Below are 14,662 nucleotides of genomic sequence, written 5' to 3'. Positions count from 1 at the left end.
AGTGCCTACTCTTAAGGCGCCTATTTATGACATAAAACACATATTCACATACAAAATTAACAAAAATAATATGCTAATGTATTATTATGCATAATTCATTCCTCACATCTATATTCTTATTTATTTGTCTATTTTGCAATGATGTGCTTAGCAGACACCATTCCCCAATAATTCAATCACAACTTTATTAGTAAGACACTTCATTCTGGTCTTTAAAACTTAATTAATTTTATATTGAATTACCTGTAAATTAAGATTTTAGTTTGCATTTTAGTTGGAAAAAGTAGTTTAATTGAATTGACAAAATAGGCAAGTCACTATTGTATTGCCATACAAAATCTATGGGAGACTGTAATTTTGACAGTTTTAAAAAGTAAATCCATTGATAAAACGGGACTATTCCCACCTCTCGTTCCCACCACTGCAACTCCTGTGTAGCCAGGATCAACAGCTTGACCGCCACAAAAACCCAACCAATGAAGGTCAAGTTTGTCCCGGGGGAAAGTTAAACTGTCATTGGACCCGCAACAAAATTAATCAGAAGAACATAGGAGGAGTTCGAAATTAAGGTTCGACTTCAATTGATAGTGTCAACGTCTAAATGGACAATTTGACACCATTCTCCAATAATTCGAAATCACAACTTTTCATAAAAGACACTTCATTCTGGCCTTAAAAACTTAATCAATTTTAAATTACCTGTAAATTACGATTTTTGGTCGCATTGTAATTGAAAAAAGTAGTTTATTTGAGTTGACAAAATAGTGACGTCACTTGCTTGTAGTGCCATACAAAATCTATGGGAGAGATTCGTTTTGACAGTTTTAAAAAGTACGTCAATTGATTGGTGGTGTCAACGTGTCTATTCAAAGAGTACGTTTCGTAACAGAACAACTCGCGTCAGTCTTCGCTGGAGGGCACCGAAGGCAACAGCGCCAAGGGCGAGGAGTTGGCGCGGTGCCTGCAGCGCGAGCTGGTCCGCGCCCGCCTGGACGCGGCCGAGCGGGAGGCGACCGAGCGGGAGCTGCTGTCGCGGATCGCCGAACTCGAGAGCGAGCACAAAAGCTTGCGCCGCCAGCACGTCGACAACAATGTCGCGCACCTCCAGGTCAGTACCTTAAAGTTCCGTACCTCAAAAGGAAAAAACGGAACACATATTGAATCACTTTGTTGCCACTCCGTCTGTCTGTCTAAAAAGCGAAAATTTTTACCAAATATTCAGGTCTACTGTCTTTTGGAGCTGTAGAAAAATCAAAGGGGGTTGCACCATCTTCATTCGTTCGTTTCAGCCAAATGACATCCACTGCTGGACCAAACCGTCTCCCAAGGTTTTCCATAATGAGCGGTCCTGCGCTGCCCGCATCCAGGCTCTTCCCGTGACCTTTACCAGATCGTCGGTCCACCTAGTAGGAGGCTTGCCCACGCAACGTCTTCCAGCCCGTGGTCGCCACTCGAGAACTTTCCTGCACCATCTTACTTTAACTTTAACAAACGTCAAAACCTTTCAAACTCCATACAAAAAGCACCCGTTATCGTTAAAGTTACTGTCAATTTTAGGTGGTGCAACTCAGCCTTAAAGGTTAATAATCCGCCATTATTATTACACATTAATAGGAAACACAAATTTTAGAAAATAAAACATAACTGCTAAACATGTCGCTTCACTTTCCCGTCAAGAAGTTAGACCAGTGCCTTGTATGTATATGCAATAATGCATACAATACCACACATACTTACACCTGCATAGCTTTATCTCCGAAGATCGACATAATTATCGACGCCGCGTTGCCAATAGTTGCGCGCACACTGTGCCGCACAGGCCTCGGTAAAACCCATTAATTTTGGAAAAAGAAATAAACGCGCCGGCGCACCCGCCCGCTAATCGCTCGCCTCACAAGACAAGCAACCTTTTTAAGCTTCTTGGAAGTTATGCGACTTCACAAGCTCTATCACAATTCACGATTACCCATTGTTTAGCTTAATATTGTCTAAACGCGGCTCAATTTGATTTTGGAATAGTCCTAATATATTTATTTTATTTATATGTTTTTGTTTCATGGCAGGACGAGCTGATCGCTGTAAAACTGCGAGAGGCTGAAGCAAACCTCTCACTGAAAGAACTACGCCAACGTGTCACTGAGATATCCGAAACGTGGCAAAGATATCTTCAGGTAAGCAGTTAAACTTTCTAATTAGGTGTGAATAGACTTGCATTGCATCCTTGGACTGTTATGTATAAAAACAATAGGTTTCATTTCACCGTTTAATTTGTTTAGGAGCACCGGCAAGAAGCGCCTCCTCCGCCAGCGCAGTCTAATGTGGTCTCGGACATAATGGCCACTCCGAAAAAGTTGTTACGAGCATGGGAAGGACGTTCGGCTGATGCTCAAAAGTTAGATGAGGAACTCATGAACACCAGAATTAGAGAGGTGGAAGCTTTAACAGAACTAAAGGAACTTAGATTAAAGGTATGTATAAGTTGGCTGTTTCATTAAAACCCATCCAGTAGTTTTTTACTATCATGGCGTGCATCCTAGCCCGAGTAACGTTAAGAATTCATAGCGCGATTGCGGGCCCGCTCAGCTCTTGTAGAATGCAGATACTTATGTAAAAACTAATGCACAACTCACGACGCGGTTTGCCGCGGTAACCGCAGCCTCTGCGGATTGCGCTCTGCGATCGATTGGTGGGCGGCCATTTTGTACCAGTGACTTAATTGCCCGTCTTGCAACCGCCCGTCTTGCGATTACCACCCGCCACGTTTGTGGGCTGATCGGCGGCTGCGTAACCGCGCAAATAGCCGGTCACGTGAGTTTTGAAATTTTAATAGAACCGCAATTCCACAACCGCCGCGGGCGCGGGTGAAAATCGCGCCGTGAGTTCTTGACTTCTTAGCCTAATAAAGCCTGGTCCGTGAGCACGTAGAATCCCGTCCGATGACCCCAAGCTGCCCATCCTTGTCGCTCGCACGTAATTATGTTGCTGTCGCGCTCGCACACTCACTGCGGGCGCGCGTCGCACAGTCCGCGACAGCAATATAATTACGCGCGAGCGATAAGGATGGGTAGCTTGGGGTCATTGGACGGGATTCTACGTGCTCACGGACCAGGCTTTAGATATTTTTGTCTATTGAACCTGGTGTTGACCCCCAGGTGATGGAGCTGGAGACCCAGGTGCAGGTGTCGACGAACCAGCTCCGGCGGCAGGACGAGGAGGCTCGCCAGCTCCGCGAAAGCCTGGAGGCGGCTCTGCTGCGCGAGCGCACCCTCCAGTCGCGCCAGAGAGAATACCAGCATAAGTTCGCCGACCTGGAAAGCAAGGTGCTTATTCTTTTATTACAATCTAAATATATAAAAGGAGAAACTGACTGACTCACTGACATATCAACGCACAGCCTAAACGGCTAAACGTAGGCACTTGAAATTTGGAAGGGTCGTAGCTTAGGTACCGTAGAGGTGCACTAAGAAAGGAATTCCCGAAATTCCCACGGGAACGGAAATTAGCGGGAAAATCCTTTTGTATGAAAAATCTAAACCGCTTAAGTTAGACGCTTGAAATTTGGCATGCAGGTATCTTAGTAAACTTAAAGCTTAGTTACAACAGGATATTGCAAAATTCCCACGGGAACGGGAGTTAGCGGGAAAAAACATTTATATGAAAAAATCTAAACCGCGTAAGATAGATGAAGGGGGTAAAACGGGATCCACGCGTACGAAGTCGCGGGCGGCCGCTAGTAGAATATAAGACTTTTATTAAAATAGTACGCAGAACTGACGGCCGATGGAGCAGCCAGATTCTGGAGTGGAGGCCACGTACCGGAAAACGCAGCCCACCCACAAGGTGGACCGACGACCTGATAAAGGTAGCAAGAAGGCGCTGGATGCAGGCAGACCAACCGTGCGATGTGGAAGTCATTGGGGGAGGCCTATGTTCAGCAGTGGACGTCTTATGGCTGAAATGATGATGATGATGATTATGAAAATAGAATACAACGTGGTCGCGCTCACGAGAACATTGAGACGGGCAGCGCAGGACCGGTCTTATGGAAAGCCCTAGGGGAGGCCTTTATTCAACGGTACACGTCATTTGGCTGAAACGAATGAACGAACAACGTGCTCATTTTGATTTCCTGTAACTATAGGGGTATAATATATGTATAAAAACTAGTTAACATGATTGTGTTCCTAAACGCACATTTTAGAAGATTTATCATCAATCTTAATCTTTCTAAGTCTTTTTGTATATATTTTCATTAATACGTTATGCATTTGTTATTTTTATGTTATTTAACTATTTATTTTGTATGAAAAACTAAGTTGATTTTTTTTTAAATTTAATAACAAAATAATGCCATTCGATTCTTTGAAGTGGTCTCATTAATACCCTAGCTAGAGTTTCAGGCAGTCAAAAGAAGCGTGTTGTATTAGGAAGGGCCCTCGCTAAAACTCGCGCGGGTGCACTAATATTATTCGATAATTTGTTTTAAAATACCAAGTTTATCTAACACTTTTTGAGTATTACTTTATAATTACTTTTCAGGCCAAGTACGATTCTATGCAAGCCAACATTAGAAATATGGAAGACGCTCAAAGAATAGCAGAACTCGAGACGGAGGTTTCAGAATATAAACTAAAAGTAAGTTTGACAAGAAATTATATTATAATAATATTACATAAGAATTTGCCGAACTTGTTGCGGCCTGCGTTCAAGTCCAAGTGAACGCAGCTCGCATGATGTATCAAGAACATTGTCGGTCCTATACATTTTGTATTGATACGATCTGACAGTGAAAGCAAAGAAGGCAAACTGACGGGTGCAGGCTGCTCATTTGACCTGACCAGTACCACAGACTGCAGAACGTATCCAGTATGACAAATATATTCCCACTATATTTTGGACCTTTACTCCCTTGTATTAAAGTCCAAAAACAATGAAAATTTTGGACCGTTAAAAGCTTAACCTTCGAATAATATGAATAGACAATTTGACACCATTCCCCAATAATTCGAAATCACAACTTTTCTAAAAAGACACTTCATTCTGGTCTTAAAAACTTAATTAATTTTAAATTACCTGTAATAAATTACGATTTTTGGTGTCATTGTAATTGAAAAAAGTACTTTAATTGAGTTGACAAAATAGTGACGTCACTTGCTTGTAGTGCCATACATAATCTATGGGAGAGTTTCGTTTTGACAGTTTTAAAAAGTACGTCAATTGATTGGTGGTGTCAACATGTCTATTTCAGAACGAAGTGATGGCCACTGAAGGCGAGCTTCGTAACAACAACATGGACGACTCGGACAAAGTTCGCGAGCTGCAGGAACAAGTCGCTGAACTCAAAGCCGAGGTAATACTCGTTCCTCTATGAATAAACCACTACCCACACGATACACGCAAGAAATTATACGGGGTGTCGAAGAGTGATTGAATCAAACTGCTATGGGAGGTAGCTGACCTACCCCTAAAAAATATGAAAAAAATTACGCAAATTTAATTTATTTTATTGCAGTTTTATGGAATTTAATTTTTGACTACATTGGGAGTTTAGAGCACTTTCTGTACAAAAAAATTGATGGCCATAATTAAGCTTTTTTTTTTCATATTTTTAGTGGTAGGTCAGAGTCGAGGTCATGCTACCTCCCATAGCAATTTGATTCACTCATTCTAGGGAATCCTGTATAACAAGCGGCTTAAAAGCGCCACATTATGCAACTCATTTTATGAATTCCCATTACATCTCGAGTCTCAGCTTGTCATCGAATCACGTCCCTAATTTGGCACTTTTAGGTTCGCGAAAGTAAATTCGAACTGAAGAGGACATTATGTGTGTGATTACTGATTAGACATTTTCCTAATAAAATCCTTAATATTATTTCTATTAAAAAATATTTTAATAATTAGGAAAATATGAACACATTAGCCTTAAAGCTTTGCTTATTTAACATTGATAACAACTAATTCTTACACTGTAAATAAGAAAGTTTTAATTGCACAACACTAACATGAGATTAAATAAATAAATAAAGGAAAATGCACTGTGTGGAAGACACGCTCCGTCGCTTTACAGTCATCGGTCAAGCATACGCTTTATTCGTTTCACATTTTGGGAACAATGTCCGTCTCTCATCTTACATTCATACTGATAATTTTCTTACAATAAACCCACTTGTTATAAACATAAGGTGAATGGGCAAACATCCAATTCTTTAATTCTGGGACAAACTAGCTAAATTTTAGATAAATAAGTTTAAAATAGCTGCGGGACTAGTAAAGTTAAATTTAGAGCAGACTTCCCTCGGTCCTAAAAGAGGTAAAACGAATCCGTGTTTAAAAATTTGTTCGTAAAATGCTTCAATAGTTGTCTGATACAATCTGTTTGGCACTTGCACAGTTTCCCACATCGACCACCACTCCGGAGAGTGAGCCCTGGATGGCTCGAGTAAGTGATACCATTACATTCGCTGTTTGACTAGGCGTTCGCCTGCTGAACTTATCATCTCGATTAAAATGGCACGTAGAAATTATTTTCGTTATCGATATCTTAAAAGGGCTAAAATTCACTTAACTTCTTTCTGGATCGTGATTATGTAAAACTACTTTTATTTAACTTATAATTTTGTCTGCGTAAGCTCAGCAGGTGGACGCACCAACCGGAATATTGTGTTAGTCCGTTGTGTACGTGTTAAGGGTTGGCAAACAATCGCAGCATCAGCTTCAGAGTTTTCTATTGTAGACTAGAAGAGCACTTAATGATAATTACAAGTCAATATGTATTAAGCTATCGGTACAAAATTTAAGCTTCTCCCGTTTTAAAAATACAATGATGATATGATAATATTAACCTTAGGTGGGTTTTGTCTGTTTTTCATTGCATCTTAAAATATTTTGATCAACTTATTCATTTAATAGTTTAGTGTACCTAAACATGCCATGGACCCTAAAATTCAGTAAAATGCTATGTGGTCGGTACGGTAAATTCTTGTCTATGCACAATATACTTTATACTATTATTTTGTTTGTGTACAAAGCTATTAATATTACCGGTAATATAGATGCAATAGAAATCATAAAACTTGCCCGCTAATGTCCTATCATTATAGTATTTTTTCCTTCAAAATTAATCGGTAAATAGCTCGATGTCCCAGTTGTTTGTAGTTAGATGTTTCAATTGACTGTTTTTTTTTTCTGTTTTGTTACTAACATTACATAGTTTTGTATATTAACATTTTTCATAAGCGCATGCTTTGTGTAAACGTCCCATAACCTTGCATGAAATCAGTCAGTATCACATCGCTTTCATTTTATCATTTCTGAGCAAATTATCAGTTGTATACTATATAATAAAGTTGTAAATTCAGTGGCAAGTTGAATATACACTTGACGAGGCAAACTACGCTCATACAAACGTTGCATGTATACATGAGGTAAATAAACCTGTGTGTGCTATGTCACTATGTGAAATTGAGTGAGAATTTACATCATTCGTTCGTTTCGACCATATGTCGTCCACTGCTGGACACAGGTCTCCCCTAAGGATGTCCACCACGAGTCCTGCGCCGCCCGCATCCAGGTACCTCCCGCGACCTTCGCCAGATAGTTGGTCTACCTAGTAGGGGCCCTTTTTATATTATTTTAGGTGGTAAAAATGCATTGAGTTGCATACCCGCCGCTGTGGTAAGGCTCTCCCCTCCAGAAGTCACTAAAAATCCACCAATTTCCGTCTTATTGAGCAGAGGCAGGAGCCGGCACCTAGTGGGGGCCCTGCCTTCACTACATCTTCCAGCCCGTGGTCGCCACTCGAGAACTTTTCTGCTAAATCGGCCATATCAGCTCTGCGAGCTATGTGCCCCACTCACTGGCACTTGATTTTAGTAATTCTGCTGGCTATGTCAGTCACTTTGGTTCTCCTGTGGATCTCCTTATTTATGATTCGATCACGAAGGGAAACTCCGAGCATAGCACGCTCCATCGCCTTCTCGCTCCTTCCTTCTCATGGTCCACAAACGCCAGGCCGCAACTTCTATAATATTATTAGAATCGTATAATCTGCCGAACGAAAAAAACGGTGGTGTAATTAATACTGTGCAGTATTTTAACTGTCTGAATAATAATAGAAACACAAAATATAATTCATGCTTATCCATGTATTTCCTCCGCCATTTTCCGCAGTTTGGCACGTCACGTCACACATCATTTTACCGATGTCAGCCCTATGGTTTCGGCGCAGTACCGTACACTGACGTTTGTCAACAAAATGGTGGTCGACTCTTGAGACAAGCTAAATTACACCATATTGTTAACGACATTGAGCATCCATTTTTTTCCTTCGCGAAGAAAGTCTTCTGTGCGTAGTACTTATTATTATTCTGTGGTGTTAGTGTAAGTATTACCACAGAATAATAATAAGTACTACGTACAGAAGTTTTACTTCGCGAAGGTATTTAAAAAAATGTATGCTCAATGTCATTAACAATATGGTGTAATTTAGCCTGTCTCAAGAGTCAAACACCATTTTGTTGACATACGTCAGTGATCGGCACTGCGCCGAAGCTATAGGGCTGACTTCGGTAAAATGATGTGACGTGAGGTGCCAAACTGCGGAAAATGGCGGAGGAAATACATGATTTACCATGAATTATCATGAATAATATTAACTACTAATTTACCTCTCAGTGTCTTAAGGCAACTTAAAAAAGTACATTCTGTGTTTTTATTATTATTTAGGCAGTTAAATACTGCACAGTATTTAGTACACCATTTTCTTTATTTTCTTCCATCATACACAAGAATACGCGTGCGTGAGTCAATGTTCGCTCGTATGTGAGGCCTTGTCGAATAGTATCCTGTAGGTGGGCCATCGTGCGTGTTTTGTTTTCGATGTAAACTCGCGGAGATGAACAGGCCTGGTATTACTAACCATATTACACTGACATTTGTCAACAAAATGGTGCTCGACTCTTGAGACAAGCTAAATTACACCATATTGTTAACGACATTAAACATCCATTTTTTTCCTTCGCAAAGAAAGTCTTCTGTGCGTAGTACTTATTATTACTCTGTTGTGTTAGTGTAAGTATTACTAACCATATTGCATTCATATTTAGTTTTGCTAACATTTTTAACTATTGTTGTCGCTCGCTGCTTAACAATGCATGATTGTACATTTTATCTGATAACTTATTTTATAAAAATATCTCACTAAGGGCTGATTTTTCAATCGTCAGATATCTTATAACTGAATTAAGTTTGGCACATTAAGGCTGGGTTGCACCATCTTATTTTAACTTTGACAAACGTCAAAAATCTGTACAAAAATCACCGGTTATCGTTATAGTTACGGTCAAAGTTAGGTGGTGCAACTCAGCCTTAAAGTTTCAGTATGGGAAATATGTCAAAATGACAAGTTTATTCTTCAGTTAAAAGTTATCCGACGATTGAAAATCAGCCCTGGATGTTATAAGACATAAAATGAATATTTTTGATGTAATGACGAATATTGACTATCCAAAACAGTAATAAATATAGCAATCTGTGATCCTGAAAAAATACTTTGAGTCGAAATTTTGCGTGAGGTAATTTGTGCCTTACGGATTCGTGTATAATAAATTTTAATAACGCAGAATTTTAACTATCAGTGTTTTAATATAAGACGTATTGTGAAACGAAACTCAAAATCTATTCAAACTTAAGATCGTTACGCTTGAAACATTATTCTCGTGTGTTTTGCACTTTTGTCGTTTCATAAAACGTGTCTATATGGTGGTTGTATTTTGACTAGGCTGGGTATTGTAGTGCGGGGTGTAAAGCGCTAGCTGTTTAGAATTTTGATTGAAAAGAACTGTTTTTAATAGAAGATTAATTTTAAGTTTCATGCCCCGCACCCACACTTAGTCTAGTCAAGTATCTAGGCCTAGGACGGACGAACTAACTCAAAACTGACGAAATACTTCGGCATATCAAGCCCTTCTACGCGGCACTTGACACAACCGATTTGCCACTAGTAATTGGTTGTATCAAGCCTTTCGAATTTTATAAGACCGGTATGGGCATGAGACGCAAAAGTAACTCAACTCGAAAGCATCTGTGACGTCAAATCTTTATTTATTAAGCATGTCATAGTACTTTTGACGCATGTCATACTATTTTCGACGAATTAGGATTTATGTGGCGTCGGTTATACCAGGCCTGTTCATCTCCGCGAGTTTACATCGAAAACAAAACACGCACGATGGCCCACCTACAGGATACTATTCGACAAGGCCTCACATACGAGCGAACATTAACTCACGCACGCGTATTCTTGTGTATGATGGAAGAAAATAAAGAAAATGGTGTAGTAAATACTTTGCAGTATTTAACTGCCTAAATAATAATAAAAACACAGAATGTACCTTTTTAAGTTGCCTCAAGACACTGAGAGGTAAATAAGTAGTTAATATTATTCATGATAATTCATGCTAAATCATGTATTTTCCTCCGCCATTTTCCGCAGTTTGGCACATCACGTCACATCATTTTACCGAAGTCAGCCCTATAGCTTCGGCGCAGTGCCGATCACTGACGTTTGTCAACAAAATGGTGCTTGACTCTTGAGACAGGCTAAATTACACCATATTGTTAATGTCATTGGCATACATTTTTTTAAATACCTCCGCGAAGTAAAACTTCTGTACGTAGTACTTATTATTATTCTGTGGTTATACCCAGTGAATAGTGTATGGTTGGTTATGCGGACTGTTGAAAATAAATATTTTTCAACAAGTAACTGGAGAAGTTTTGCTGTATATGGACAAAATGATGGTAAATATGTTTAAATTTAAATACTTCTACAAATTTTTAGTTTGAATTTCAATGAACATTTACAAACCATTTTTTGCACTATGAGACATGAACTGTGTAAAAAGAAATACATTACACATTAATACGTTAATATTTTTTGTTGAATAATAAAAGAAATCTTATCGTAATTTTCAGTAGATTTTTTAAGTAGTAACAGTTCTATTAAGGTTGCCATATACAACAACAATATGTATTGTTGAATAAATAACATCTGGTATTGGTTATGTTGGTATTTTTGTCACTTACGGTGGAAGTTGCAGATGAACAAAAAGTTGAGTTACCTTGGTCTACTTTCAGTGTCTGGTCAGTTCTGAGTACGCTTCGAAAGTTCGCCTGCATTAGAAATGAAGAGAAGTAAAGCCTGGTCCGTGAGCACGTAGAATCCTGTCCAATGACCCCAAGCTACCCATCCTTATCGCTCGCGCGTAATTATATTGCTATCGCGACTGTGCGACGCGCGCCCGCAGTGAGTGTGCGAGCGCGACAGCAACATAATTACGTGCGAGCGACAAGGATGGGCAGCTTGGGGTCATTGGACGGGATTCTACGTGCTCACGGACCAGGCTTTAGACTAGTTTCTAACGCTGTGTTTGGTGTAGGTGATGAGGCTAGAAGCGTGGCGCGCGCGCGCTCAGGGTCACCCGGAGCTGATCCGGGCCATCTCCGTGGAGGAGGACCTGGAGGAGGACGACAAGCTGAAGCTGATCCTCCGGCGCGAGTCCTCCGCGTCGCTGGACCTCCCCCCGACCTCGCGCAAACCCGCGTAGCGCTCGCCTCGCACCCGCTTGACATACGCTACTTGATAGCCGACTCACACGATTGTGACCGAATGAAGTGTCTCTATCCCAACTGATTCTGAAAAATATCCAACAGAATGTGCGTACTTACACACGAATGCAGCTACTAGCGTCAAGGTCAGTTGAAAGTATATTGAATGAGCCATTTTTCTGCCGATATTGGTCTCGCAGAGAGGTGATCTCAATCGGACTATTTACAAACCGATCCCACTGGTGATTTGCTTCACGGAGTCTTCCGATTTTGTTTGTACGAATACTAATGACACCATTTATCCTACTCTTCCATTAGCCCCTAAAGTAATGTCATATTACTCTCCTCCTCCTCCTACTTAACTACCTCCTGTTTCTTTACTAACTATTATTTTGTATGTAGTACAGACAGCGTATAGTTCGTGACAGCCAAAGTGGCAAAAAGTTGACAACACAACCTTATTCGATCGATAAAGACGTGTTGAGTAGATACTTATTGACTACTTTGGGTGTCACGAACTATTTGACGCTGACTGTACTACATTCTGATGTCGTCATTAGCTAAAACATACACGTAAACTGCAAAATAACTAAAATACGGTGATAATAGGTTCTGAAGCACTGCTGGCAGTGATAAAGCTAATCACAGTACCTAGTACCTACAGAGATTTTACGTCAAGCAGTTTCACTAAAGCTGAAGTATCGCTTTTCCTACATATTTGCGCAATAAAGCCTGAATTCAAAGAGATATTTTGAACAGTCGCCTAATTTTCAGAAATGGTTCTAGATATTCAAATGATGTTTCGGAACTTGTCGGCTATCAACAATTTTTTACTTATCATTACTTATACAGGGTGTTTGGCGCATCGTGTGCCAAAATGATTTGGCGGATAGAATGGGTCATTTCCTATATTTTCAGCCCCCATAACACGTTCCATGCCAGGCGGCTACTTTTATATTATTTTTTTTAGTAATTTCACCAAAATACCCAAATCGCATTATTTAATTTCGATTTAAAAAAAAACTAGTAGGCTTAGCCTCAAAGTAAATATTTTGTTTTGACGTGCATTGATTGTTTGTTGCATCAAATCTAAATTTACTAGCAAATATCATCCAGTTTTTTTTTAATTCAGCTTTGAAGTTTTCCTAAAAGTTAAAAATGGACTGAACATTTAAGTTTACATGGCTATAAAAAAATAAATAAAAGAGATAGCGATCTTCGGATTTTATCGAAACTTCTCTAGTCTATCCCCATTTAAACGGTATACTAATCTTGTTTAAATAATAACAATAACTTCACAAATTCCTTAAATTAGTGCATTGACTCTACTCGGACTGATTTCCGAAATTTGTGTTTATAGCCCCTTTTGTGTAAATAGCACGTTATTAAACACCTAACAGGTAAAAATTATTTATCTTATGCAATGTAAAAACCTTTACCCTATCGTTTTTTAATGTGGATTTCTTGAAATTAAAGACGAAAATAATTATTTTGATCGTTTATTAATTATTACAAATTTTGTTCATAATGACCGTCTCGGCAACGTATACACTCACGACATCTTCTTCTAATTTTAACTGTTGTCGTATGCAGCCACATTTCTCTTTTTATTACTACAAAGGCGTTTTCTACTCGTGGATTGGAAGAGATGGCCCTATACAGTGGCCTGCACGTTCCCCAGACCTAATTCCGTTAGATTTTTTCGTCTGGGGACGAGCTAAAGAACTGGTGTACGTAACGGATTCAAACAATAGAAGAACTACAACAACGAATAGAAAACGCCTTTGTAGTAATAAAAAGAGAAATGTGGCTGCATACGACAACAGTCGAAATTAGAAGAAGATGTCGTGAGTGTATACGTTGCCGAGGAGGACATTTTGAACAAAATTTGTAATAATTAATAAACGATCAAAATAATTATTTTCGTCCTTAAATTCAAGAAATCCACGTTGAAAAACGATAGGGTAAAGGTTTTTACATTGCATAAGATAAATAATTTTTACCTGTTAGGTGTTTAATAACGTGCTATTCACACAAAAGGGGCTATAAACACAAATTTCGCAAATCAGTCCGAGTAGAGTCAATGCACTAATTTAAGGAATTTGTGAAGTTATTGTTATTATTTAAACAAGATTAGTATACCGTTTAAATGGGGATAGACTAGAGAAGTTTTGATAAAATCCGAAGATCGCTATCTCTTTTATTTATTTTTTTATAGCCATGTAAACTTAAATGTTTAGTCCATTTTTAACATTTAGAAAAACTTCAAAGCTGAATTAAAAAAAAACTAGATGATATTTGCCAGTAAATTTAGATTTGATGCAACCCTACATCAATGCACGTCAAAACAAAATATTTACTTTGAGGCTACGCCTAGTAGTTTTTTTTAAAATCGAAATTAAATGATGCGATTTGGGTATTTTGGTGAAATTACTAAAAAAATTAATATAAAAGTAGCCGCCCGGCATAGAACGTGTTATGGGGGCTGAAAATATAGGAAATGACCCATTCTATCTGCCAAATCATTTTGGCACACGATGCGCCAAACACCCTGTATATTGTGCATGTTAAGTATTAATTTAGAACATTATGCCTTCATTCGGTTGTAAAGCTTTTGTGTCCTAAAATAGAAAAAAAAGTTAGTTATAAACAGGAAAACTGGCGATGCTGAAATTGAAGGGATTCTCTTTCTCGTACACAACAATTCTAACTTATATTTAAAACAGAGAAAGATCTCCATAAATCAGATAAGTGTTGTCGGAATGCATGTATTATTATTTTTATATTACCTTGACATTAAAATATAATCTAGGTTTTTACGTTTACAATGAAAATAAATGATTTTTTGATACTTTGTGATGTCAATTTATGAAATAGGTAGTTCATAAAATGGTTAGGCACGTATCCAGAAAAAGGCGAAAAAACTCAACTTTGTAGCTATTAGTATTTTTATCTTTAAACCATAGAATTTATAGGTTGAGATGCAATAATCAAAACATGCTTTAATTCAATAGCGTTTGATGAAGTAACTCGTGATGCCAACTAACCATTA

The 14,662-nt window shown here is 38.8% G+C and overlaps 1 protein-coding gene across 1 annotated transcript in view; it reads left to right on the top strand.

The window, feature by feature from the left end:
• The window catches only part of LOC135087127 (ecotropic viral integration site 5 ortholog), a 34,812-nt gene extending 22,352 nt beyond the window's left edge, over nucleotides 1-12,460 (top strand). The window contains exons 11-18 of the mRNA XM_063981967.1: nucleotides 890-1,108; nucleotides 2,064-2,171; nucleotides 2,277-2,468; nucleotides 3,153-3,320; nucleotides 4,540-4,635; nucleotides 5,249-5,350; nucleotides 6,395-6,442; nucleotides 11,442-12,460. Coding sequence (XP_063838037.1) covers nucleotides 890-1,108; nucleotides 2,064-2,171; nucleotides 2,277-2,468; nucleotides 3,153-3,320; nucleotides 4,540-4,635; nucleotides 5,249-5,350; nucleotides 6,395-6,442; nucleotides 11,442-11,609 — 1,101 coding nt within the window. The 3' untranslated portion in view covers nucleotides 11,610-12,460. The remainder of the gene's footprint in view (nucleotides 1-889; nucleotides 1,109-2,063; nucleotides 2,172-2,276; nucleotides 2,469-3,152; nucleotides 3,321-4,539; nucleotides 4,636-5,248; nucleotides 5,351-6,394; nucleotides 6,443-11,441) is intronic.
• Nucleotides 12,461-14,662: the final 2,202 nt, after the last annotated feature.

Source organism: Ostrinia nubilalis, chromosome Z (genome assembly GCF_963855985.1).
Source record: "Ostrinia nubilalis chromosome Z, ilOstNubi1.1, whole genome shotgun sequence".
Taxonomy (NCBI): Eukaryota; Metazoa; Arthropoda; class Insecta; order Lepidoptera; family Crambidae; genus Ostrinia; species Ostrinia nubilalis.
Note: the sequence above shows the minus strand (reverse complement) of the source record. Positions and strands in the feature narration are given on the sequence as shown.